Source organism: Puma concolor, chromosome D3 (genome assembly GCF_028749965.1).
Source record: "Puma concolor isolate L17-30 chromosome D3, mPumCon1.1.hap2, whole genome shotgun sequence".
Taxonomy (NCBI): Eukaryota; Metazoa; Chordata; class Mammalia; order Carnivora; family Felidae; genus Puma; species Puma concolor.
The window spans coordinates 40,431,217-40,457,810 of record NC_141678.1 but is presented as its reverse complement, the minus strand read 5'-3'; the positions used below and the strand labels follow the sequence as shown (position 1 = coordinate 40,457,810).

The following is a 26,594-nucleotide window of genomic DNA, read 5'->3' as shown; positions in this document are numbered from 1 at the left end:
ATTCCCACCGGCTGTGCTTTCAGAAGAGATTCAGCATCTGACCGCTGCCTCCACATGCGGTCCCCATCCAAGCCCTTGTTACCGCTCTTCCAGAACATTCCCATAGCTTTCCCCTGCTTCCATCCTTGCTCCTTATTAGTTTCTTCTCAAGAAAGCAGCCAGAGAAATTCTCTGAAGAGGCACTCCTCTCCTTAAAGCTTCCTGATATCTCCCCATCTCCCTCGGTAAAGTCCAAAGTGTTCTCCAGGCCTGTTGTCAGTCTGGCTCCATTCCCATCAGGACCCCGTCACCCGCTCTGATCTGGCCTCACAGGCCTTCATGCTGTGTCTCAAACACACCAGGGGCACCCCAGGGACTTTGCACATGCTGCCCCCTGCCTGACTCCTTCTCCCTTGGTTAGCTGCAGACCTTACTCCCTCACTTCCTTCAAATCTTTACCCAAATATCCCTTCTCACTGTGGCCTTTCAGGGTCACTCTATCTGAAAGGTACCTCCCCGCGCTTATTTTTTTTCCTTCCCAGCTCTTACTCCCTCATACCCCCCTCTCTGGCTCCTCCCTGAATCCTCCTCTAACCATGAAAGGCAGGTCAGGGGCCAGCAATAATACAGGACATAATATACAAATAAAAGACTCCGTGTGGTTGACAACGTGCATGATAGGCACTGATATATTTTTTCTTTTTCTTATTTTTGAGAGACAGAGTGTGCAAGTGAGTGAGGGGCAGAGAGAGAGAAAGAGAGAGAGAGAGAGAGAAGCAGGGCTCACCCAGGGCTCATGTTTTTTGTTTTGTTTTGTTTTGTTTTTTACCTCAAGTGGGGCTCGAACTTTCCCGAAGTAGGACTCGAACTCATGAACTATGAGATCATGACCTGAGCCAAAGTCAGATGCGTAACGACTGAGCCACCCAGGCACCGGATACTTTTTTTTCTGACTTCACAACCCTCCATGTTAAAAATTGCGCTCCTAATACCTGTCTGAACAGGACTCTGGAAATGGGAAGTGATGCCTGAAGAGGAGCCCGTGAATAACCAACCCAGAATGTTCCCCATTTGGCACTCACATTATGTTGAATGTAGAAAGTTCCACCGTGTGTGAAGAGAGCTTCTCACACCTGGGGATTTTGTGTGGGGCAGGAATGGCTGACATAGAACAATGGGGTGGAATCATCCATGTGAGCTCACACATGGCCACCGAGGCATGCTTTGGCCAGCTGCCTCCTAGAGGGCAGATTGCAAAACTTGGCAGGGACTCCACCTAATGATGAAGGTAGCTGCATGGCTGTGAGCTACTGTCCCACGTATCCAGCAGCAGAGGAAGCTCTGCCAATTCTGAGCACACAGGATCTGGCTAATTTGATAACATATGGTGGAGAGAAAGTGCGTCACTAGTTTCCTCTCTCTCCCACCACGGCTGACTTCTGTAAAGTTGCTGTCTCCTTGTGTCCCACTGTGAGGCCTGTACATTCATTCCTGTGCGATGGGATAATGCATCTTGCAGGAGACAGAATATCCTAGAGACTGTAGAACGATCCAGTCAGCCAACTCCTTTCCCTGTGAGTTACCCACTTATTTCTGAATTGTCCCCCTTAACACTTTGTGAACATATGCAACCGGCCTGGATCAGGAGGATCATGGAGCTATTTACTGATTGTTCTTAAGTGATAGGGAAGCTGGAGGTTGTGGGAAGCTCGGAGGAAGTCCCCAAATCCCTTGGAACAGTTGAACAGTTGAACAGTTGGGGATTTTCTTATTGAGGGCAAAGTTAGATATCATTAAAAGATATTTTCTCTATTATTTTTACCTCTTTTCTTATAGTTACATGGCCTGTTGAATGCCAATTACCCAGATATAACACAAATGTTCCCTTTGTGCACGCCAGCCAAAACCCACAATAAAATTTATTATTCTTCCATTATATGCTTTCTTTAGGCATCTGGAAAAGCTAAGAGGCTGAACACGTGGAATACAGGGCTACAGGACTTGGTCAAGGATAGAGAGACATAATCTGATGATAAAAGGGCTAACACGATTAAGGAGGTAAGAATGAACATCTCCACTGGGCTTGCCAATTGGCAGCTAGGTTTCCTGGGCAACCTTGGGCAAATATCATCCCTGAGGTTGACTACTGATGTCATTCCTTTGCATCTATCCTGGGTTCTAGTGCACGTAGAACTATGCAAGGTCGTCTTGGGTACTTTTCCATAATGAAGGTTTGGAGCAAACAGTGTTTTTCTCTTCTTAAAAATTCTGTCCCTTGCTTGTTTCTTATTGGCATTTAGTATTTTAGAAAATATTCTGGCTGAAGAGTAGGAAGACTGAGCTAAGCCCCAGTTCCGTTCATGACCTGTAATTGGTGGAGTAGAGTCTCTTGCGTAGAAGGGGGGCTGTCCCATGTTCACATGAGATATAAGTCACAAACTTTCACAACTGTGAAAACGACATAAAAATGAAATACTCTCATAGTGACTGCACAAGAAAAATGTTCTTAATAGTTACCACAGTCCTTTGGAAGGCTTTGTGTGCTCTCTGGAGGAGCCTGGGAGAGGGAAAATGTGCACTGAGTGACAGCCCATCCAGGAGATCCTGGGAGGAAGCCAAATGAGCTTGTTCCGTGAAAGTGATATGGACCTGTCAGTCACAAGCTCTCGGCCACTACACTAAGAGCTGCAATCCCTCTGGAGATGGGAGCTCGTGGGTTCTCCTTTTGCTGTCCAAGCAAATTCTACCCGGAGGTGCTTTGTTGGTAAAAATAATCCCCAGAATTCACTATAATAATTAAAAAAATGCGTTTCCCAGTAGTTTCTCCATCCTATGGTACGCCCCCATGGCTTCTTGAACTCGTGTACTCGTGTAATCTGCCTGGTGGTATAGATCAAGGATGACAATACGAACAATAAGGGAATAAAGAAAGCTTTCTACTCTTAAGGGCTAATGTGCATGGAAACGGGACATTCTTAACACTCTTAGTCGTGGATCAGGTAGGTCACCCTGTACACTATCAGAGGGGTGGGTTTCACCCAGATTGGTCAAGTGAGTCAAGGAATCCGTGTACCATGAGGTACTAAGACAAAGGATCTGATCCACTCTAATCCCTGCCCCTCAATCGTTGATTTCCTGGAAACATAGGCAAAGTTAGTCATTTAGAATAGTAAGTAAAACGCTTAACTTCACCAGACTACAGATCAGTCTCAGCTGCCTGCCAGTGAAATCTTCCAACAGAGGAGATGAAACGGTGAGAAGCGGGTAAAGGACAGGGATGGGATTTCCAGGGAAACATATACATTCTCAGCCACAGAGGTTCACATGGGGAAGGTTTGGTAGAAGCAGATTGCTTGCTCCTTCGGCCAAGGAGCCCTTCAGGTCAGCTAGGGTCTTGTCTATTTGGAGCCTGGGACCAGGGAAGAGCCTACAGGGATCAAAGGTCAGGGGCAGATACAAAGTAGAAGAAAAACATAGCCCAGGACTGACTTGGGAAGGAGGAAGAATCTCACAGAGCCTGGCTGGGGTCTGCCTGATTGGCTTGGCACATCGTGGGGGGTTGAGTAAATTATTCTCTGTAAATGCATCTGTCTTTATGGTTTTCCAGTTGTCTCTTTTTTCTCGGGGTCTGTTTGTTTATTTATTTTTATGTCAAATTTGTATCCTGTGCATAGGACACACTAAATACATGCCTCCTGAATAAGGCATTTCAGATCAGGTGCTTAATTAATATTTGTTAGCTCACTGAATTCTCACAACATTGATTTAATTCTCGATAATCAGAACTATTTTAAAAATGAGAAAAAAAAAAAACCACTCAAAAACCTCACAAAGCAGGAACAACAAAAGCCACGCTCAGAGAAGTTAAGTAATTGGTCTAAGGTTGTAAAGTGGTGAAGTCCAGATCTGTTCTCAGAGCTACCTTTTCTCATTATTTTGGGCTGCCCCTATATCAGCAGCTCTGTGATCTATCATATCACGGTGGGTCCTTGAGGCATAGGCACTGGGATGTTGGGAAAGGCAAGAAGGTGGCAGTGGGGGCTGGTGGGGAGGGGACTGGTGGCCAAGCGCGCTGTCCCCGCTGGAGTTTCTTCACTGCATTTTTCTGGTTCCTGACATTATTCCATCTCTGACGGTTATCGCGGCCAGCCAGCCGACTCAAACGGCAGCTGTTATATGTTCATTGTTTTATCATGTCTTTTAAAAAGTGGTGTTGGCTTTTCTTTAAAGGAGAACAAGAAAGCATTATTAATATATTTAAATTGTCATTTAGCTTTAATGAAGTGAAGTGACCACCAGGGTACGTGAAATGATCATGGGAGCCAGACAGAGGCTCAGCAAGCTGTTTTCCACAATACTTAGCTCAACTGCTTAAAGCGTGGGCGGTTGCCATAGTAACTGCTTGAATAAACTCAGGGAGGGTCCAGGGGGGGTCAAGCAGCACAAGCATTTAATGCATTTACCTTATTTTGCAAAAACGAAACAGAATGAGAAAACCTAAGATTTTTTCCCCCCTGAAGGGTCACTTTTCCTTCCTGTTAATACTAGGACCTTCCTTTCCCTAGGATGATTGCTTTTTTGCTTGTTTTTGTTTTTGTTTTCAAGACAACCAGGGAAAGAAGAATAGGAAGATTTTAGTCTGTTTTCTAAATAGCTCAGCGGATTTCAAAATATTCAAAAAGGAAAATAAGCTGGAAATTTCTAGCTATGGATCAAATATCACCATGACTGTAAGTTGCAAAAACAAAAAACAAACAAAAATTCACTCATTTCTACAATGGCCCCCTGGATTGTTTTTGCAATGGTGGATTGTTTCTATTCACTTCCTGATTGGCATTAGGACGCAGTCCTGCCTGCAAGGAATTGAAAAGGCGGGCTTTGTGATTATGCTATTTGATTTTGAAGGCCGGGAACATTTCCCTTTATATCATGCCTTATGTTTCATCTCCATTCTCTTCAAATGATCAAGTGCTTTGCTTTCCTTCATGTTTGTGGAAAGTACTTCCAAATTCTTACTCCAGGCCCTCTTGCCCAAGAGTTAGAATCCAATGATCATTTTGATAGGTTGTAAATATCTCTTTTTCTCATCACTAACCTTTTTGCCTTCTTTGCCCTTGCATAATGGATATTCTCCATGCAAAGAGGGAAGTGGTTACCTAAGTTATTGTATACCCATACGATGGAATACTTTGCAGTTGCTAAGAAGAATTTCTCAAAAAAGTTAATCTATGTGCACTTATATAAAATAATGTTTAGGAAATAATTTTAAGGGGTGCCTGGTTGGCTAAATGTCCAACTCTGGATTTCAGCTCAGGTCATGATCTCACGGTTCATGGGATCCAGCCCCGCGTCAGGCTCAGCACTGACAGAGCAGAGCCTGCTTGGGATTCTCTCTCTCCTTCTCTCTCTGCCCCTCCCATGCTCGTGCATGCACTCTCTCCCCCTCTTTCTCCCTCCCAATAAATAAACTTACAAAAAAGGATTTTAAGTGAAAAGAGCCAAATTGAGGAACTGTGCATATACAGTATATGTACATATATGTGTATATACAGTATACATATGTGTATATAATGTCTGCATAGAGTATTTTGAAAGGGTACACAGAAATTGGTTATAATTCTTACCTCTAAGGGGTAACAGGGGACGGAGAGGGAGGAAGACTTTTACATATTATTAAACTACTCATTGGTGCTGCTGAAATTCTTGAGTATTACTTTTATATTAATCAAAATGGACATCTTCCCATTATTCCCAAACAGAAAAGAGATGTGGGTAGGTGTGAAATCCGTTGTGGTGTAGGCTATCACCACAGCACACAAGAGAACACAACAATAAGGGATTGACCCATTCTCAGTTGACTTTTGATTTTTGGGATCTTCATCTGTATAACTGCGTACTGCTCTTTTCTGGTATCGTTCGTCTACACTTCAAGTGCTTCATGCTGGATCAGTGTGACTTTTCTTGGGCTCGTTCGCTTGATTTCAAACTGTCTGCCTCCAACTCGGCTCTCACATTCGGAGGCGGTGTAGTGTGGTGGTGAATGAGGCGGGCTCTGGATTCAAATCCTGGCTGGGGCTCTTCTGGCTCTGTGACCTTTGGCAAGTCAGTCAACCTCCTGTGTCCCAGTTTCCTCATCATATAATTCAGGATAACCATAATTCCTGTCCTGAGGTACCATTAGAATGACTATACATACTGGCATTTAGGAAGCACTTCTAGGCGTTGGTCATTATTCTTTGAGGTGATTTTTGATGTTGTTGTTAAAATTAGCTACACAGCAATGAGGGAGGAAAGCCCAAAGAAACTAAACGAAGAAAAAAAAAATAGAGAAAAGCAGAAGAAAGGGGAAAAAATCACCCCTAAAGGCTCTTCAGAGAAAGAATGACTATTGAGGTGTTAGAAAACATCCTTCCAATGTAGATCCCCATGTAAATAACGTAGAACATTCTCTCATCTAAATGGGAGAAAAGTTCTTCTGTAATTCGCTTTTTTATTCCACACCAGGCAGGCCATCATTCTAAAACAACACTGACATTATTTTCCTACTCTGTCATCAACGATTCCCTATCACTAACTGGATTAAAGCAAAGCTAATTCTCTAATTCACGGATATTGCTTGTAAAAGTCTTCCCTCTCTCTCCAAAGATAGTTTCCCATTTTTAAATACTCCTTCTCTATGTCAGTCAGCTTGGTTCCTTTCTGTTCAGACACATTCCTGATCCCCAGTCTCTTGCCTCTGAGTAATTATTCAAATTCCAGGCTGAATCCTTTCTCTTTCATGAAGCCATCCCTTGCTATTTCTATCATAATAACTTTCTATTTTCTGTGCAATTACAGCACTTGTAGTCTGAGGTAAACATACATAATGTTATTTTGAAACTTACAAATAATTACACAAAATTGTTTTCTTTGTTTTGGTGACACTTATTCATATATTTGCACTGGAGACAGAACACTTATATAGCTCTTGTCTTCCCCAGGGAATGCAGCAGCTTGAAAACTTTTATTTATCTGGAAAGATTCTTAGCTGTGAGTGAGAAGACTCGGATCCTAAAATTTGCCCCATAGTTTGAGCAAGTCACTGCTCTTCTCTGGGCCTCAACATCCTCATTTGCAAGATAACTGGGTTGGAGTAATCTCTGAGTTTCCTTCTGGTTTTGCTTCTAAGAGTTTCCTTTTGTCCTGTCTCTGAAGGATGGCTACTTGAAGATAATGTGCACTAGTGTATGGGTCAATGCTTAAAATGGGCTCCTTGGAAAGAAAAAAAATCTCTGATTTGTAGGATTTCTTGATTTCTGTGGTGTAAAGAGTCCCATTGTGGCCAATGTCAAGTTACCATAGTGACACGAATGAGATGGAGTTGAGGAGAGGTGCACATCATTGGCTCTCACTGGCAAACTGGACCAGCCAACATTGCCGAGTGGTTCCTTTCAATGAAGAGGGGCACAGTGTCTGGCTTGAAGAACGTGGCTATTTTAATTCTCAGCTTCTCTTACTCTAACATCTTGACATTACCTTTCTTTAATGAGTAGAAGGAAACAAGGGAGACAACACAAGAAAGTGGTTCTATCTTGGCTTTTTAATTTCAGCCTCTCCAGACATGAGCTCTAGGATTAGGCCAGTCTCCTCAGGTGCCCAAACCCACAGTACAGTGTCCGTCTCTCTTGAAATATGGCCCAGGGATGATGCTACCAAGGTGGTGGCAATTTCACAGGCAGGTGGTAACCTGGATCTATGCCTAGAACTCTCAGCTCTGCTTCTTCTCGGAAAGAGAAGTGGGTCCAAAGAACTAAAAGAAGTTTCGGAGCTGGAAGCCAGGAACAATGTCCAGATGGTGAAGACAGTCTTACTTGGGGAAAAGTCCCCAGAGCTCCACGAGACAGTGGGAGGAAGAAAGATGGAGTGGAAAGCAGATGGCTGGAGCCTAAGACCCAAGACCAAGCTGGGATCTATATTCTGAGGCTCACAACCATGGGGAACCCTTGATTTATTGGTAAAATGTTGGTGAAAATCAATTCGAAATTTTTCCTGAGACCATTGGGAGGATCAAATGAGATATACTGAAAACACTTGATAAAGTGTTATTTAAGGTTTTTACCTGAAAAGTAGGCTTGAAAGAAAATTAAAATGTTACTCGTTATCAGGATAGATGATCAAATTATATTTCTTCTTCCTTGGTTTATTTGGGTAACAGATCCATTTGAAAGAATGCTAACCAGGTAATGTGATTATTGCAGAGAATCCTGCTCTAATTCTCAAAGGACTCATTACTGTTGGTCTTAGAGTCTCTCCCCTCCTCTTCACTGAACTAGAACAAACAGGGATTCCCCAGACGCACTACCAGAAATATGCTAATGTTCAGAGTGGATGACAATACTAGGGATGGCTGCACAGATATTTTTAACATGCTAATGTATACCTGCCAGACTGAGCTCCCAGTCTCCAGGTGGGCTGGTGATGCCAAGGAGGGTTGAGAAGGAACAGGGAGAGAACCACAGATTCAGACTCACAGGAAGGGTGGAGTCTGAGCAAGCCCAGGCATAGCCAAAGGGCGACAGGTGGGTATTAGATGACAATTCAACTCAACAACTACGGGCCAAAGCCACTCTGGGAAGCCACCGATCAAGGCATCTGAGGCACGGAGGGATTGTTTAACGGTAAGTTAGCATTCATTCAGTACCTCTCGGGGCTGACCCTATGCCCAGTGCTTTTCCAACATTACTTCAGACAGCATTTGATGCAAGGACCGAGAAAACAGAAGTATATGTCAGAAGGCTACAACTACCTTGAGAAATGATTGAACACAGTGCTTCAGGAATTCTTAGGAGGAAGAACTAATGGTTAACAAGGAGAGGTTCAATTTGAGAGTAAGATCAAAAAGAATGAAGAGTTTTTTCCTACTCTCCTCTCCCATTAGATTGTAAGTTCTATTATACTAGGAATCCTGGCTCCTAATGTATCCCAATGCTTAGCACATAATAGGTGGCCACAAACAATAATAAGGGTGGTAATAGCTAACACGTATGGAGCACTTAGCATGTGCTGGGCACTGTTTGAAGTCTTCTGCATATGTTACATTATTGATTCTTCACAACTACTTTTGAGGTAGGAAATATTATCATCCCTGTATAACTAATGAGGAAATTGAGTCACAGAAAGCTTAGGCGATTTTCCCACAGTAGCACATCTAGAAGTGACAGAGCTATGACTTTGAAGCCAGGTAATCTCACCTCGGAGCCTGCACTCTTCAGCAACATGCTGCATTAACTGAATGAATAAATGAAGCTGAGACGGCTTTCTTGGGGGGTAGGGTGGGGAACAGTGTAAACAAAGACCTTGAGGTACCATTGCTGCTGTCCATCAAATACACCCAGCTTTTCATTTTCGGGGCACACAGTAGGACTGCACTTCTCTGTCTCTCTGAAACAGGTGTGGTCATCTGGCTGGCTTTAGCAATGAAACGTGAGCAAAAATGATGTGTATCAATTCCAGGAAAGAGTGCTTCATTACGTACTTTCTCTTTTTCTGATTTGGTGACCATCGAAGCACCTACTGAGATGTACTCTCTGTCTTTCTGGACATCTGAGTGACTGAAATGAGCAGAGCCTCCTGACAATTCACAATGGACATATATTGGGAGCAAGAAAGAAACTTTTATTGGAGGCTGGGAAACATACCGATCTAGGTTATGCAGTGGTGAATCATTTGATAAACTGTTGTCTGCAACAACCTGGAAGGTAGATGATGTAATAAATGAACTCATAACTCTAGGGGAGGTAGGTACAAAACAGAATGTCAATAGCATGTGTTGGTTGCTGTCAGCAGTCATGATGCAGTTTGAAATAAGCTCAGAAAAGAATTGGTTAGATTGTAAGCAGCAACGGAAGGGAATAAGGAGAGGCTAGAGATGCGAGGACTTGAAGGATTGGAAGAAGCAACTGATTTCAACCCGATTCGTAGAAGGTAAACCCGAGGAGGGCTTTGAGTGATAAAAACTACCACTTGTGACAAGGTTCAAATCAAGGATGTGGCTACCTCACCTTATGGTTCAAATCTTTGAGTGGAGTCAGAGCGTTGGGAACGAATATGCAATTAGGTAAACACTTTGATTAGACAAAATGATTCAGAGGAAAGCACTAATACATTTTTAGGCTGAGAGGATCTTAGAGGCATGGGGGTGGGAAGGCAAACAAAGAGAGCAAAAATGATCATTGTATCTAGAAGGGTTCTGCGAGTGTGATGATTGTTACACGGAACTCACCCACATCCATAGATAAGAAACTGACTACAGTCTTGAGAGAGCTGTACTCCACTTAAAAGATGTAGTGACAAGGGGAACCTAAAATGTCTCTTGGGCTCTAAGGAGCACATGTTCCCAGCTGTGTACTTTGAATATGATCAGGGGAATAATAGAAATGGAAGACTCTCCCAGAGCAGGGAGCTGGGAAACGTGGAGAGCAAAGCACAAGGAAGCTGCTTCCAGGAAGCAGAATTGTAGCCTAATCAAGAAACCTTGCCTTCCCCAGAGTAAGGAGCCTGAACATCCTCCCCAGTGGGATTGTAGAATCGCTAAGGACCAGTGACTACTGTTGTCTCCCGTCTTCTTCTTTTTGAATGGGAGTCTTACTGGGGATGTTTTGATCTTATTCCAGCATTACAAGTGGCATGTAGGGGGCAGGTCATTTTCAGTTAGAGGCTACAGTTCTCCAAGTGTGGAAGAGCCATATCTGAACGAGTTGTAGATATTACAGTGTATCATTCTCTGTTCTACAGACAATCATTCATCATCCACAGATCATAAACTTTAAAGTTTAATATAGGACCAGAATTTGGGTCTTCTGCCTTTGATGGTGGTAATGGGGCACAAATACATTTTGCCTCCAGGAGGGAGAGAGAGAGAGAGAGAGAGTGCGCCAAATATTTGGTCTCAGAAGGATAGACTTCAGTACTTCAGTAATCATTAGTGCTGCTCGTCATACTGTTTTGTGTGTTCATCTTAACATGTGCCCATTGAGGACTAAGTACATGGACACAATGGAATTCAGAGGTGATGTTTCAGTGACCTGGTAGAAAGTCTATAGGAGTTATTGCCGGGAGAGGCTGGTGCCTGTAAGAGAGATGGGTCATTGTGGTCATTCAAATGAGGAGGGAAGCCTTAAAGCCTAAGAGGTGAGAGTTTGAGCTGCAATGTTTCAAGACAGAATTTGGGAAAATGGTAATTCGGGTGACAGAAATGGAAGAGTCAGGAAGAGCAGTGACGTACTCAAGGAGAAGTGAATTATTTGGGTGCCTAGAAATCTCATCTTCTTGCATATGCTTCATGTAAAAATCCAAAATGAATATACATGATAAGAGCGTGGTGCTGGTCTTTGGCTTAGACTTAACTTAGACTCCACAGGCTGGGAAAATCTCACACAGACATTCTGTCCATTCCACCCAAGTCGGCAGAATTACCAAAGCTCTGAGAAGGACAGTTCAGGTTGTTTTATTTTTATTTATTTATTTATTTTTTTTATTTAAAAAATTTTTTTTTTCAACGTTTATTTATTTTTGGGACAGAGAGAGACAGAGCATGAACGGGGGAGGGGCAGAGAGAGAGGGAGACACAGAATCGGAAACAGGCTCCAGGCTCTGAGCCATCAGCCCAGAGCCCGACGCGGGGCTCGAACTCACGGACCGCGAGATCGTGACCTGGCTGAAGTCGGACGCTTAACCGACTGCGCCACCCAGGCGCCCCGGTTCAGGTTGTTTTAAAAGGTGCCTGGAAAAATTTGTCTTCAAATTCCCCACTTGGTTTATTCCATGATTAATAACTTTGCCATTAGAAGTTTCCCCTTGCAGCTAACCTAAGTTCCTTGGGCTGTCATTTTGATGTCGTTTCCTCTTATTTATATACAGGAATGTCAGTGGTTTTCCTGTCCCATATGCATTCTCTGTAAAGATGGATTTATTTAGGACTCACACCCAACCTGCTTCCAAAAAAGATTAGAGGCGCCTCCTAATATGTCTGCCTAGGCTTCCTTTAAAGTAGCTTTTCTCATTCCTTCATAAGTGTGCTGCTCTCAGAGACGAACCAGGAGGATTTCTTTAACGATATAAAACAAAAGCCAAACTAATAACACGGACTATGCTGACACAATAGTAATCTGCAATGAAAAAAAAAAGAAAGAAAGAAAACGCTCTCCCCATGTCAAGTAGATTTTTATGACCAGAAAAAATTCTGGACAAAATGATAAACTTGAATACCTTTGGCCTCTGAATTTTTAGTTTATTTCTTCTCTGTAGTGCCTTCTTCCACCATTCTTAGATTCTAGGGCACAACTATATACTCTAGAGTATCTTTTAGGGTATATTTATATCTCTAAAAAATCTGTATTTATATAAATATATTTATAAAAACATCTATATATAAATATATATTTATAAACAAATGCATGTGTGTGTCTATATATATATATACATATATATGTGTGTGTGTATATATATATATATATTTTCCACTTGACTATGGAAAACCAGAAATTAGTAAAGAATTTAATAAATGTGTTGAAACCAAGGTATAAATGTCTCCCACAGGGACTTCAATATTAAAGGTCCTGAATAAATGAGTGAGTGATTACATGAATACCATTTCTGATTATAATTAGGGTGTTCTCTGTTACCTGGTTGTCTGCGCTTTAACGGGGAATGTAGATATTAAATTGAAGGCACGGTAGCCAGCAGACAGGCAGGATAAAGGATTTTAAATATCTCGGTAAACAGAAGTCTTCCTGGCATGCCAGTGGGTAGCACTGCTGATGGGTACTGCAGGAGGGGACTGGGGAATCTTCATTTCCAGAACCCTTTTCTGGGGTCTTCCCCTGCTCATGTTTCTCTAGTCTTTGGTGCCTTGCCTGGTCATGAGAAGACAGCTCAGGTGACATACTGTATAGCCACAGAGAAGATATAGGTACAGGGTTTGTTATTACACTAGTCCTGATGGGACGTGGACCCAGGCTCCTAAAAGCCTATCGCTTCTCCCTTGAACCTCAGGCATGAGCCAACGCCTCCTTATCTCTGACCCAGTGGTCATTTGGCCCTTCTTTCCTTTACCCCAAGGCAAGCCTGAGTCAACATGTTCTCTCTCTAAAATGTATCTGAATTTCCTTTCATTCCTTCACCTCCTTCAAAGATATGCAAGCAGTTCTTTCCTCTTTGGGGTCATGATCATTGTAGGGACAGTCTAATCTATGCAAGTGTCCTTCCAAAACAGGCTTTTCTTTTTTTTTTTTTAATTTTTAATTTTTACATTTTATTTATTTTTGAGAGAGAGAGAGAGAGACAGGGCACAAATGGGGGAGGGGGAGAGAGAGAGGGAGAGAGAATCCGAAGCAGGCTCCAGACTCCGAGCTGTCAGCACAGAGCCTGATGCGGGGCTCGAACCCATGAACCGTGAGATCATGACCTGAGCCGAAGACAGTTGCTTAACCGACTGAGCCACCCAGGCACCCCAAAACAGGCTTTTCTAAAGAGCAATTATATCCCAAGAGACCAGGATGTGGTACAGATACAGGGCTCAACACACACCCATCTCATTTGGAGGAAAGCATTCATACCTCAAAGAGGGACTGATTTTTCTTAAGCTGGGCCTGGTGATCTGGGCTGACTATAATGGGCAATTTCTTGTAGCAGTTACTGTTTGTTTTGTTTTTCTATGAGCCTTATTTCTAGCAAGGGGTTGAAGGGCATTAAGATAATTTCTCTAGGGGCAGGTGAATGAGTTTTAGCTTTAACCTCTTCCCTTGTCTTATTATTGTGGAAGGTGGGTGGGTAAAGGAGTTGGGAGGATGGAATATAATAGAGGAAAGTACCGTGGTCAGGAAAGGATTGGGAAACTATCTTGAGTTTATATCACTGAATTATATTCACAATATTGTAGGGTCAGTTGTGTTCTGTTCTCTCTTCTATCGTAAAGATTGTCTGTCGTTATATGTGGAGTTATACTGGTGGTCAGGCAGGAGAGAAATATCAAAGCATGTGGGAAAAACAGACAACAAAGGAAAACAGAGACATTTCATACCACTTAGGACAGAGATGGGATGATATATATGGTTAGGTTCTTTTTTTTTTTTTTTTTTTTTTTTTTAAATTTTTTTTTTTTTCCAACGTTTGTTTATTTTTGGGACAGAGAGAGACGGAGCATGAACGGGGGAGGGGCAGAGAGAGAGGGAGACACAGAATCGGAAACAGGCTCCAGGCTCTGAGCCATCAGCCCAGAGCCCGACGCGGGGCTCGAGCTCACGGACCGCGAGATCGTGACCTGGCTGAAGTCGGACGCTTAACCGACTGCGCCACCCAGGCGCCCCTATGGTTAGGTTCTTAAACACGGCTCACATCCTTAGGAAAAAAATGCTCTCATGTTCATATGCCCCAGGTCCCCCTTTTCTGGGGAGAGAAGGCACCTGGGGAACCGCAGGTGGGCAGGAGGGGCTTGTGGAATGCGAGGAACACTGTGTCCAGAGAGACAAAAGGGAGCAAGAAGTTTATTCAAAGATAATCAAAAACAGAGACTCTAGCAAAAAGCTAGTTTTGGGTTCCTGATATAACACTGATACATTTTAAACTTCCAGAATTACAGTTGTAGGAGAACGCCTCATCTAACTCTTCTCAAATTATTTTGTTTACCAATGCTGATCCTTTTGTCTTTAAACCGTGAACTCCCAGTTCCTCCCTGCCTCATCCTTACATTTATATATAATAGTGGGGAAAGATCTCTCAGAGACTGTGGGTGAGAGACAGCACTTCTTGGCATCAGTAGTCAATGAGAAGTGAGTGCTAGAGAACTGTGTTGAGAAGGGTTCTGAAGCCCAATCTGTGTTCAGCAGGAAGGGTACTGGGATCCATTAATGCTGGAATCGGGTAATGCTGTCTGCCATGGGCCTGGGGGTTCAGGAAGGGTGGGGAGTGGTGATGAGAGTTATCTAAGCGGTACCATCCATGCTAAGAGCCCAAGCCTCTCATTTAATTTGGGTGTATGTGTGCCAGGCTCGGATACATTAAACCAGTTGCCAAAGCCACACAGCTATTTAGTATTTCACCAATATACATAAAAAAGAAGTTCAGGATCAGGAAAAGAATGCAGATTAAGAGGACTAGCCATTCTGAACACGCAAAACTACTGCCTTCGAGACACTGAGGACTGAACATGAACCTGCTTGAAGCCTTTTGTTAGACATTTTATCAAAAGTGCTAGGAGCTCTACCTGGTTACCCACAAAGTCAAACGTGCACAGAAGTCTGGGGCCCTCCATGTCGATTTCAGAGGCCTTTGAAAGTGTGTAATGTAATGTTAGAGATTATTTCCTCCAGGAGCAAAGTTTTCTCAGTTCTTGGATGAAGAGATAAAGAAGTATGAAGAAATTTTAACGTGTTATTTGCCTAGGATTAATGGACAGTTGAATTTAAATAGAGAATCTTTTAAATAGCAGCTTTTAAGAAAGTTCTTTCTACAAAATATCAGGGGCGGGGGGAAAGTCCAAGATGGGATTTGGCCATGATTTTTTAACTAAGGCTGTAGTCTCAATGCTAAAATAAATAGCAAGTTATAACAAATCCAACTAAAAGAGTTAAATTCATTAGAGCCAAGCTGTGGTGACATGCTTTGAGGGAATTCTGGCCCCCAAACCTCTCCTCGACTTGCCTGAGAATTTACTGTTCAGCATCCAGAAACTATTATTTGAAAACAGTAATATTCTTGGATAATAATCCATTTCAAGTTCATTGTTGGGTAATAACAAAAGAAGGGAAAGCTAGCGGTGGGGTGAAGGGATTTATTACTGGCTGTGGAAGGAGACAAGAGAGTGAAAGAAATAATGATCCTCAGTGAGTAGCTACAGGAATTTTGCAGCCCCAAGACAGAGTTCACTGTCTGAAGCCTGCTTATGACTCTAGAGTGTTCCACTGACCTTAGGACACAATAACACTGAGTGGGTGATGAAAACAAACCCTCGTAAATAAACCCTCAAGATGCCTTTAAAAAATACAAAAGAGAGAAACAATGTAAGAAAGTAGGGAAGTGCTTTCTCTCCAACATTTCTGACAGAAGATAGGAGTTGAAAACCTCCAACAAAATGTTGCCCCAATCTCACTTGGCTAATTTTAGTTATCTTGGTTCATGGCTATGATTCATCCCTAAAGCTGTGAATTGCTGAGGAGGAAGGAGGAAAAAAAGTGACTTAAATGTCAAAGAAGTAAGAACAAAAATATAGTCTTCTTTTTTGGGGAACTAGAATTCCAGGATATGGGATCTTTTTTTTTCTCATGAGGGACCGAATGCTTCGAACTTCTAGAGAAATAATGGTCTTGAGTCAAAACATCATTAAGGAATGGAAGACGGCATTGATTACAAGTCATGTCATGTTGGACTTTTTGCCTCCATAGTGCATTTCCTTTGTCTTCTTGTGTACCTCCGATACCATTAAACTAGCACTCACTAGGAATCATCTGCAGTTATGTATGACGGAAGCCTAATACGTAGACTGTAATGAGGAATGGAATCCCTAAACCAGGTGAGGGAGGAATGAATGGAGACAAACGGAACCACGAGAAGTAAGCCTGGGCAATGGAATAGTAGGAAAGGGAAGAAAGGCACGTTTGAATGATGGTCAGATGTTGTCTTGCTTGCTAAAGTATAGAGATGGTTTGGTGAAATTCCATCTTGAGTTTCTGAGTTTTCATCTTGAGTAGAAAAAAGTTTCTCGATTCTTCAGGGGTCCCCTAGTAAATTGGTGACCATGTTGCATTTCCATAGGTTTGGAGGAAGAGAATAGTCACCAACTAACTCAGCTCGGTGACTGATTTCACTGTCCCAAGTAGCTGACCTCCACCAACAGCTTAGCCACTCTCCGTGTTTGTCTTGTTCTTAAAACTCTTCAACACTGCCGCTCTTAAAACTTCCGAGAAGTCAAGGAAGTATACGAGGGTTGTAAAAATAGGGCCCTGGGCTTGAGAGGAAGATGGTATTATGTAGGAAGCAAGATGAACAAGGAAGAATTCCAATGACTTCAGAGTGGATCGCCCATAGCCCTTGAAGCTGGGAGAAGAGTAGACCAGGGCACATGTGTGAGAGGTGATTTCTGCCCCTACCCCCCAGTCCTCAGCCTCCTCAGAGCACTCTCCTAGCCTTTCTTACGCTCCGCTCCTTTCAGTTCTCCTCATACCTGGTTATTACAGCGGCAATCGCTGTATCTCATTACCTGCGACCTAAAGTGTCATTCAGCCAATGTGACACGTGCATCCTGATAGATAAACTAAGGGGGTACTAAGGTTCTGGAAGGGACTCTGTAGGTTGCAGAGTCCCACCGCTTGGTATACATTTGAGGCAACCGAGCTCTTGAAGGTCTAAGTGACTTTCTTGAGCAAAACATTCCCTCTTTTGCTTCTTCTGGAAGATGTTAATTAGCACCTTGGCTCTAGTGGAGAGATATTTTAAAGTCCATAGAAGATATTTGCCAGAAGTTATCCTTGGCCACCCTCATTTTAAACCACCTTGGCAGACTGCCTTTATTACACATCCAGTGTTTTGTTTTTTTTTCTGACTGGGTACATTTAATTTTCTGAGCCTCCACGAGGTGTGCCAAAGTACAACAAAAACCTGTTTCTATTTTTCATTTCCATGATCAACTTTTACCTTGTGTGGCAGTGTTATGGGTTGAATTACTTTCTCTCCCTCCCTCTCTCTCTCTCTCTCTCTCTATATATATATATATATATATATACACACACACACATATATATATACATATATATGTATATATATATATATATATATATATATATATATATATATATATCAAAGTCCTAACTCCCAGTACCTGTGAACATGACCTTACTTGGAAATAGGGGTCTTGCAGATTTAATCAAGTGAAGATGAGGTCATTAGGGAGGGTTCTAATCCAATGTGAGTGGTGCGATGAGAAGACGGCTGTGTGAAGACGCACATGAGATAGGCAGAGATTCAAGTGCTCCAGCTGGAAGCCAAAGAATGCCAAGGACTGGCGGCCCACAACCAGAAGCTGAGAGGAGGCAAGGAAGGATTGTTCTCAACAAGTTTCTCAAGGAGCATGGTCTCAAGGAGCGTCGCAAGGTCTCACCGAGACCTGGATTTCCGACTTCTGGCATCCAGAACTGTGACATTACAAGTTTTTGTTGTTTCAGGCCACTTTGTTATGGCAGCCCGAGGAAACTGATACTTGCAATAATAAAGGCAAAGAGGAAGGGCAACTGGACGCTGAAGGAAAGAAAAAAGAGCTTTCTTTCTTGGGTTGGTTTACTAATGTCATTGGTATTAAGTAAAAGTGTTTTTCAGTTTATTTATTTTGAGAGAGAGAGATAGATAAAGAGAGAGAGAGAGAGAGAGAATATGAATGGGGCAGGGGTGGAGACAGGGAGAGACGGAATCCCAAGCAGGCCCTGCGCTGTCAGCAGAGAGCCCGATGTGGGGCTCAAACTCATGAATCGTGAGATCATGACCTGAGCCAAGATCAAGAGTTGGCCACTTAACCAATGAGCCACCCAGGCACACTGGTATTAATTTTTTATTGAGGTGATCTGGAGAGGTTCCACATGACCCCTTGAAAAAAATTTGTGAGGGGACTCTGTCCACTGTTTTAAGTTATAGCATTACTTTGCTGTTTAAGTAAGTTTCCATCATAGAATAGTCAGCTGTTTTTCAGTGTTTTAGCTTAATAGTCTACTTTGTTTTCCTTAGCCTGATGGCTTTGGTCTTTTTCTATTTTATTTATTTTGTGTTTTAATATTTTATTTTGTAGCATAATATAAATGCATGAATAGTAGTATGTATTTCCTCAATACATGGGGGAAAAGGCACTTAAAAATACAAATCATCCACAAAATATTTTTCAAATGATGATCCAAGCATTGATACATTCCAAGGCTCCGATTTACTCTCCATAAATAATACTAAAAATTAAATCAGGCATTGCTTAAAATAATTTCAGTAGTTTCTTTTGCAGTGCTATTCTCTATTTACAAATAGCACAAATAGAGGTAAGGACTACTTATAATCATATTTTTCAAAACCAAAAACCATTTTTTAACATTTGATTTTAAGTAATCTCTACACCCAATGTGAGCTTGAACTTGTAATCCCAAGATCAAGAGCCACATGCTTCACTGACTGAGCCAGACAGGTGTCCCCACCAAATCCATTTTTAAGGTCTTACAAATTATATGCATTTAGCATCCAAATTTAAAAACCTATATCAAGAACCTTCACATATCATCCAAATTTTAAGCATAGCCACTTTCTATAAGCTTCTCCAAGATCATCTGCTCTATTGTACTACTCAGCTATCTGAAAAATTCAAAGGTCTCATAAGAAAGAGTTGGCCTGCAGATTTAGTGGTTAAGAAAACACCCAAGAGTTGAGATACATAGATCTTTTCATTGACCAGAAATATTAATTCATTTCAGAAGCCATTCTGGATTGTTTCAAACTCTTCATCTTGGGGCTTGTGGTTCAGTTTATGATCTATGCAGCATATACATGGGTGCCCATGTCTTTGAAGGCACTGGGATACACAAGTCAGAACCCATGTCAAAATCACTAGGCCATTCAGGGCATCACACTGCTCCATTTGTAGGGTGTCTTTTGCCCCAGTTACTCTGGGGGTCCCACGATCTGATTCTAGGTGAGAATACAAGGAGCTGGACTACCAGAAGTGTAGTGTTGGAAACACTTACTTGAGTGTGGTGAGTTCTGTAAGGGATGGCTGAGTAGCCTTGAGATAGCTTTCTCTTCGCGCAGCAACTTTGGGAGAAGGCTTGGGACTTGTGTCAGAGTCACCACTGTCTTCATCTCCCATGGCCTTGATGTAGCTGCCGCTCCGCATTCTTCGGCACGGAATTTCGTCGTCTTTACCTCTAGGGGTGTACCCTGTCCATTCATCCTGTGGAACCTATTCAGATATAAAACAGAGAATTCATTTTTAATAAACTCCTACACTTTTCTTTCCTTTATTGATTTTTTTGGTATGACCCCGAATGTGGGTGATAGAGATAAATTATCTAAAACTTCAGACATTTACTTTTCACTAATGGTGTCTTACTATAGTTGGTTTGAAAATATTTGAATACATGCAATTCCATGTCTCAATCTTTAAAACATCCTGTGTATTAGGAAAAACTAAAACCATGTTCTCTGATTTACTTCTCACTTTTCTCATGCTAATAAGAATAAGAATTCCAAGAAATAATTCCAATAAGAATGCTGTTGAAAAGGAAAATAGTTTTACTTGAGATTTTCAATTATTTGTTTTCATTTGTCACTTAAAATTTAAGAATCTTTCTTTTTTTTTTTTTTTTTTTTTTTTTTCAACGTTTATTTATTTTTGGGACAGAGAGAGACAGAGCATGAAAGGGAGAGGGGCAGAGAGAGAGGGAGACACAGAATCGGAAACAGGCTCCAGGCTCTGAGCCATCAGCCCAGAGCCCGACGCGGGGCTCGAACCCACGGACCGCGAGATCGTGACCTGGCTGAAGTCGGACGCTTAACCGACTGCGCCACCCAGGCGCCCCAAGAATCTTTCATTTTTATCTCCACCGTCCTCACACTGTCCGTCTCCACTGTCTTGCATCCAGTCTCTCTGCTTCCTAAACCATTGACTTTCCAAAAACCTATTCTTTCAGAACCCCTCTTAATTTGGGTTCAGCCTCCATAGATCTACTGAAAGCAGTCTTTAAAGGTTTCCAATGATCTCCTCATGAAAGCCAGTGACATTTTCTGAATTTAAATTATCCTTGGCCTCTGACTACACACACACACACGCACGCATGCACGCACACGCGAGCACCCCCAACCCTGAAGAGTTTCTGTACTTACCTGGTAGAGCTACTTATCTGAATTGTTCTTTTCCTCTTGCTTTGCTGCATCCTACTCTAAGTCCCCATTTGGGGGTACCACACAAGAGTATGTTCTCAGCACACTGCTCCTTTTTCTTTCTACAGTCATCGCCTTTGAATTCAGCAGAGCACTACACTATGTTATAGAAGCCTTCTTTATGACTTTGTCTTCAGTTCCACTTAGCTTTTCCATTTCCACAAGGACCCAAACTAGGATCTCATTACTCCTCCACTTAGTAAAAGAAATGCACAATGACCACTCGTCTTATCCATTAAGAGGCAATAATCAGCCTTCAGTGTGTGGAATGGTACACAGGGCTTAATGAAAAGACACCAAAGAAGAAGGAGGCTGGTTTTTGCCCTTAACGCATTTATAACAGCGATGAGAAGACAGAGCATAAACGCATTTGGGCATAGTTCCAAATCAACACACCAGCAAGTTTAAGGTATGGTGCCATAAATGGAATATGCACCAAAGAGAGACTGTAAGTAGGAGTTATCAGTACTGGTGACGGAGAAGGAGTAGCCAGGAAGGACTGGCCAAGTCTCAATGAGAAGGTAAACAGGCATTTAAGATTTTGATGCTATTTACGGATTATTCATCAATAATACAGTGTTTCATTATTAACATTTAACTATGCTATGCAATTTGCTTATAGGGTCTTATTTTAACAGCATAACAACTCTGTGCAAGTTTTCTTCTGTATTTCTCAGATGAGAAACAGGAGGTCAGAGGGCTTAAGGAATTTGCCAAAGAACACACAGCAGTGGCATTCAAAGCATTTTGGTTTGACTCCCAAGATCAGAATTTACTTAACCTAATTTTGTGATTAGTAATATATGAATTTTACATCTGAAGGGTTCGTAAAATTGTCCACGATGACACATACACATATTAGACACAGGTTTCTAAATGTTGTCTAAGTTCTAGGAAGTGAAAATACATGTTCCATTAAAAAGAGCACTATACTCTGCTCCTTAAATTATGACTTTATTTGCCTAATTTGAAAGCTTATGTCTAGAAACATCAGACTGAAGAGATGCTGCTTCTTATGGACCTGAAACAGTGGTTTGTGAGTTCTAATTCGGAAAACTACCAGTGAAGTTAGGCTAAGCTTCATTATGCAGTTTGTTTATTTTAACAGATTTTTAAGTGGCACTTCCTATGTGCAGGCACTGTTCTAAGTGCTTTGCAAATGCTCTCTCATTTGATCCACACAGCTGAAGGGTACTATTATTATTATCCCCAGTTTACAAATGAGGAAACTGAAGTTATGTAACTGGACCAAAGTCTCAGCTACAAAGGGGCAGAATTCCAACCTGGCAGCTCGTGAGGACTTGCTCTTGACCACTCTTTAATGCTGTCTCTCTTTCTGGGCCATGATGTGTGGCATCTATGGAACCAAATAACTGTAGTCCCATGACACCTTCGTAATCCATTGCATCTGATTCATTTGCCATTTATTAATCATGCTAGTAACAATGTGGAGTTTTTGCTTTAGCTGAATAGCATCAAAATCACCATAGCAACAAGGAAGATTTCTCAGTGAAATTATAAACGTTTGGAACAGTCTTGTTTTCCTTCAATTGGCAGGTGACTCATTGTAAAGATATGATCATGTTCAGAACCTCACTATTGGCTTAGCGATTACATTTTATAAATTAAATTGGTACAGCTTAGGGTCATAGATGATGCACACAGCGTTTGCCATTTCTTAGCACTGATGCATAGCTCCTACATAAGCACTGGTCTCTGGAATATGTCAGAGACCAAGGACAAACTTATATCCGGTCATATCACTTACGAAACAAAACATGGCAAATTGCTGTTTAGATGTTTTTTCCGAAGTTAGTTTATGGTAGAAACTTGGACTTATACGAGAAACAGGTTGCATCTGTTGCCAAGGGAACCAACTGGAAAGTATTTAATCTGAATACCTCTCAATGAAACAGTTTGCAAATGATAGCAGCTAAGAAGTTGTATGGAATGGAATTTAAAAATTAACACATTATTCATAGACCTAAGGGTGGCCGACAATAAGATTACCTATAAAATAATGCAGAAATCAGTTGTAGGAAAAGTGTAAAGAAACAGAAAATCAAGATCTTGGAGAAGGAAAATAATGTCACTGAAGTTGTTGTGATTGAGCCAGAATTTTTATTCTGACTCTTTCAACCTCTAAAGCAGAAGAGGAGACAATGGCATACCCCTCTGTAAGGGGCCCAAGTGGGAAATGTTACTCCCCACCTTTTTTTTTTTTTTAATTTTTTTTTTTTTCAACGTTTATTTATTTTTGGGACAGAGAGAGACAGAGCATGAACAGGGGAGGGGCAGAGAGAGAGGGAGACACAGAATTGGAAACAGGCTCCAGGCTCTGAGCCATCAGCCCAGAGCCTGATGCGGGGCTCGAACTCACGGACCGCGAGATCGTGACCTGGTTGAAGTCGGACGCTTAACCGACTGCGCCACCCAGGCGCCCCTCCCCACCTTTTTTTAACAAGAGAAAAGCATACTCATTTTATTATTTTTTTACATATACTTGGGAGCCTTCACAAGAGAATGAAGATCCAAAGAAGCAACTGGAGCAGGAAACTTTTATACCCTGTAGGCAAAGAAATAATAAATCTGTGAAGAATTGATAAGACAAAGGGATTTGGGCTGGGGCAGTAAATCGTGAAGAAGTAACTAAGGAGATAAGGGTGAACCTAACAAGTTTGTGGAGTTTGTCTGGGCTGATAAGTCTGTCTCTATGTTGCTCCCTTTTGATTGGAAAGAGAGGAAGGAGAGTCATTGGCACAGCCACCGCTGTGATCTAGTCAAAGGTTGATGTGTCTTTCTGCCTCAGATGCACAGAAAGAAAAAATGTAGGGAAATTCAAATTTACAACTGTCTGAGAAAGCCTTCAGTATTAATGGTGTTGGCAGTTTAAAGGAATAGAAGTCTTGGTAAGGAGAGGAAGCTGGAACAGACAGAAAGGCAGCCTGGGCACTTGAGGACGACAGGCCAGCCGGATGGCCCGCTTGTCTGCACCAACCCTGGGGGTGGTTGGACCCAACGGATGTTAAGAAAACAGTAATAAAATCCATATTGTAGTTGTTATGAGTTAAAGAAATTATTTGCTTTTTAATGCTTATGCTTAAGCATTAAACTCCAATAAAGAGCTTTATTTTTGAGAAAACAAAACGAGGATTAGTGTGCATTTTTCTATTTCAAGAATAGCCAGTCTATAATTTAGACCACATGTCATAGCTCACAAGTATAGAAGACTTACTTCTGACCAAGGAATGACCATAACCAAGTGCTATCATCTTCTTTTTTTTTTTTTTTAATTTTTTTTTAACGTTTATTTATTTTTGAGACAGAGACAGAGCATGAATGGGGGAGGGGCAGAGAGAGAGGGAGACACAGAATCGGAAGCAGGCTCCAGGCTCTGAGCCATCAGCCCAGAGCCTGACGCGGGGCTTGAACTCGCGGACCGTGAGATAGTGACCTGAGCTGAAGTCGGACCCTCAACCGACTGAGCCACCCAGGCGCCCCTATCATCTTCTAATTACAGGATGAGGATGTTTTCTTAAATGAAATAGTGTATGGGCACTGAATGATGGGTCATTCTAATTGTAGCTGTTCAGTTATGGAACAGGAGAAAATTAAACATGCTCTAATGGGGCATGCTTGCATTTTCTCAGTCTCCTCCCCTGCCTCTCTCTTTGTCTCTCTCCCTTCTTCCTTTATATCTACAAGTATGTTTTGCCTGTTTCTTTTCCAGCCATGGTCTGGGTGTGCCTGGAATATACAACAGTGAACAAAATAAATATTGATCTTACACTACGGAGCATACATTCTAGAAGCAGTGCAGGAAGAAACAGATAATAGTTAAGCACACACATAAATGAACAAGATAATCTCAGGAATCATAAATGCCATTAGGAAAATAAGATGGGGTAATGTAACAAAGTGGCTGGAGGGGGACTACTTTAACTTGTTCCTTGGAGAAGCCACTAGGAAAGCAGTAATATTCCAGAGGAGATCTGCTGACCAAAGGAGCCAGTTTAGAGGAGAGCTGGGAAGGGCTTCCAGACAAAAGGTTCAGCCAGCATGGAGTCCCTAGAGTAAGAATAAGATTGGTGTGTAATTAAAGCCTAGGAACAAAAATGACAGTGTGACTGGAGAGTACCCAGCAAGAGGAAAGTGATACAAGGAAAGGCTAGGGGTGTGGGGCCAGATCATGTAGGGTCTTGTAAGACTGTCTCAAAACTTGCTTCCAGGCTGAACTCAGAAATTCTAAAGCTCCTTCCAACTGTTCCAGATTAAATTGATCTTTTTAATGAAATCTATAGCACATATCATATGCTATATAGCATAGATTTAATGAAATCTATGCATATAGCATATATATATATTTATATATATATAGCATATATATATATATATATATATATATATATAGCATATATATAGCATACATAAGGAGTCAGCAAACTATAGCTCACAGACTAAATCCAGCTTGCCATGTGTATTTACAAATAAAGTTTTATTGGCACACAACCATACCCATTCATTACACATTGGCCGTGGCTAATGTCAAGTTCCAAGGGCTGAGTTGTATGGTTGTGTTGAAGGCTATATGGCCCCAAACCTGATTCACATCTTCCTTCTGCATACTTAATATGCATAATCACACAATGGCACTTATATACACTATTTGTTTTATGTGTTTTTGTGCCATCTCTCCAACTACTAGGTAAGGCAACTGAGATGAGGTAAGCAGTATTGCTGGAGGGTCAGAGGTATGAGCTCTACATGTAGACTACCCAAGTTTGAGTTCCTGCTGTGTCAGTAACTAGGTACAGGCCTCAATTTTCTTGTCTGTTTCCTACCCATAGAGTTATGCCTGGATTAAATGAAGTAATGTGCCCAAGAGCATAGGGAGTGTTCAGCAAAGGTATTTTTGGGAAGCTCTGGACTATTGTTAGCACACAACACACCCTCCCCACCCCCCCCCCCAAGGGATGACATTGGCTTTCCAAGAAGACTCTGATGCCTGCTTCCAATTTTCTTTCTCAAGGGAGGGGCAGGAATAATTGAAATATATTAAGCGAAAACATAAAGTCCTAATATACTGTCTACTCCCATCAATTTTAAGTGAGAGTTCCCATCAGGAAGTACTCCCAGCTCTCTGTCCTGGGGTCTCATCTCTATTCTGCAGGATTGAGAGGGAAGCCTGCAGCCTTTAGGCCACTGGAAGTTTGCCTGGCTTCCCAGTGATTGAATCCTAAATGCCTCTTTTTGGCTTACAAAGCAGAAATTTTAGAGAGGAAAAAAAAAAAAAACAACCAACCAAACAAACAAAGGAAACACCTCCCGAGGAACTATTTTTGTATTCAAAGTTTTGTTTTGTTTTAAAACTTTGACCCCAAACCTGTGCCTTCCAGATGTATGAGGGCTGTCAAGGCCAAGAGGTGGGGGTGAGGGGGCCTCTGGGCTGCATGAAGGTTCTGCTCTGTGCAGTGCTGAGTCACAGAGGTGGTGGCGGGGGGGGGGGGGGGGTTGAAAGGGAAAAGGGGGGGGCACCCTTGTTACTGTTTACCTCGCTATTTCTAGGGCTTAGTACATTGCCAGAAAGACCAGAGGTTTCTGGGTAAACGTGACACTAAATGAATGAATGAATTCCAACAACAGCTTTGTTTTCACTCACTGTGTGTGACCTTGGATAA

General features: G+C 42.0%; 1 protein-coding gene across 18 annotated transcripts in view; it reads right to left on the bottom strand.

Moving 5' to 3' along the window:
- DLGAP1 (DLG associated protein 1) overlaps positions 1 to 26,594 on the bottom strand; it is a 904,837-nt gene that overhangs the window by 242,925 nt on the left and 635,318 nt on the right. For all 18 annotated transcript variants that reach the window (XM_086682542.1, XM_086682543.1, XM_086682539.1 and 15 more), the window contains one exon: positions 19,722 to 19,936. In XM_086682542.1, coding sequence (XP_086538668.1) covers positions 19,722 to 19,936 — 215 coding nt within the window. The remainder of the gene's footprint in view (positions 1 to 19,721; positions 19,937 to 26,594) is intronic.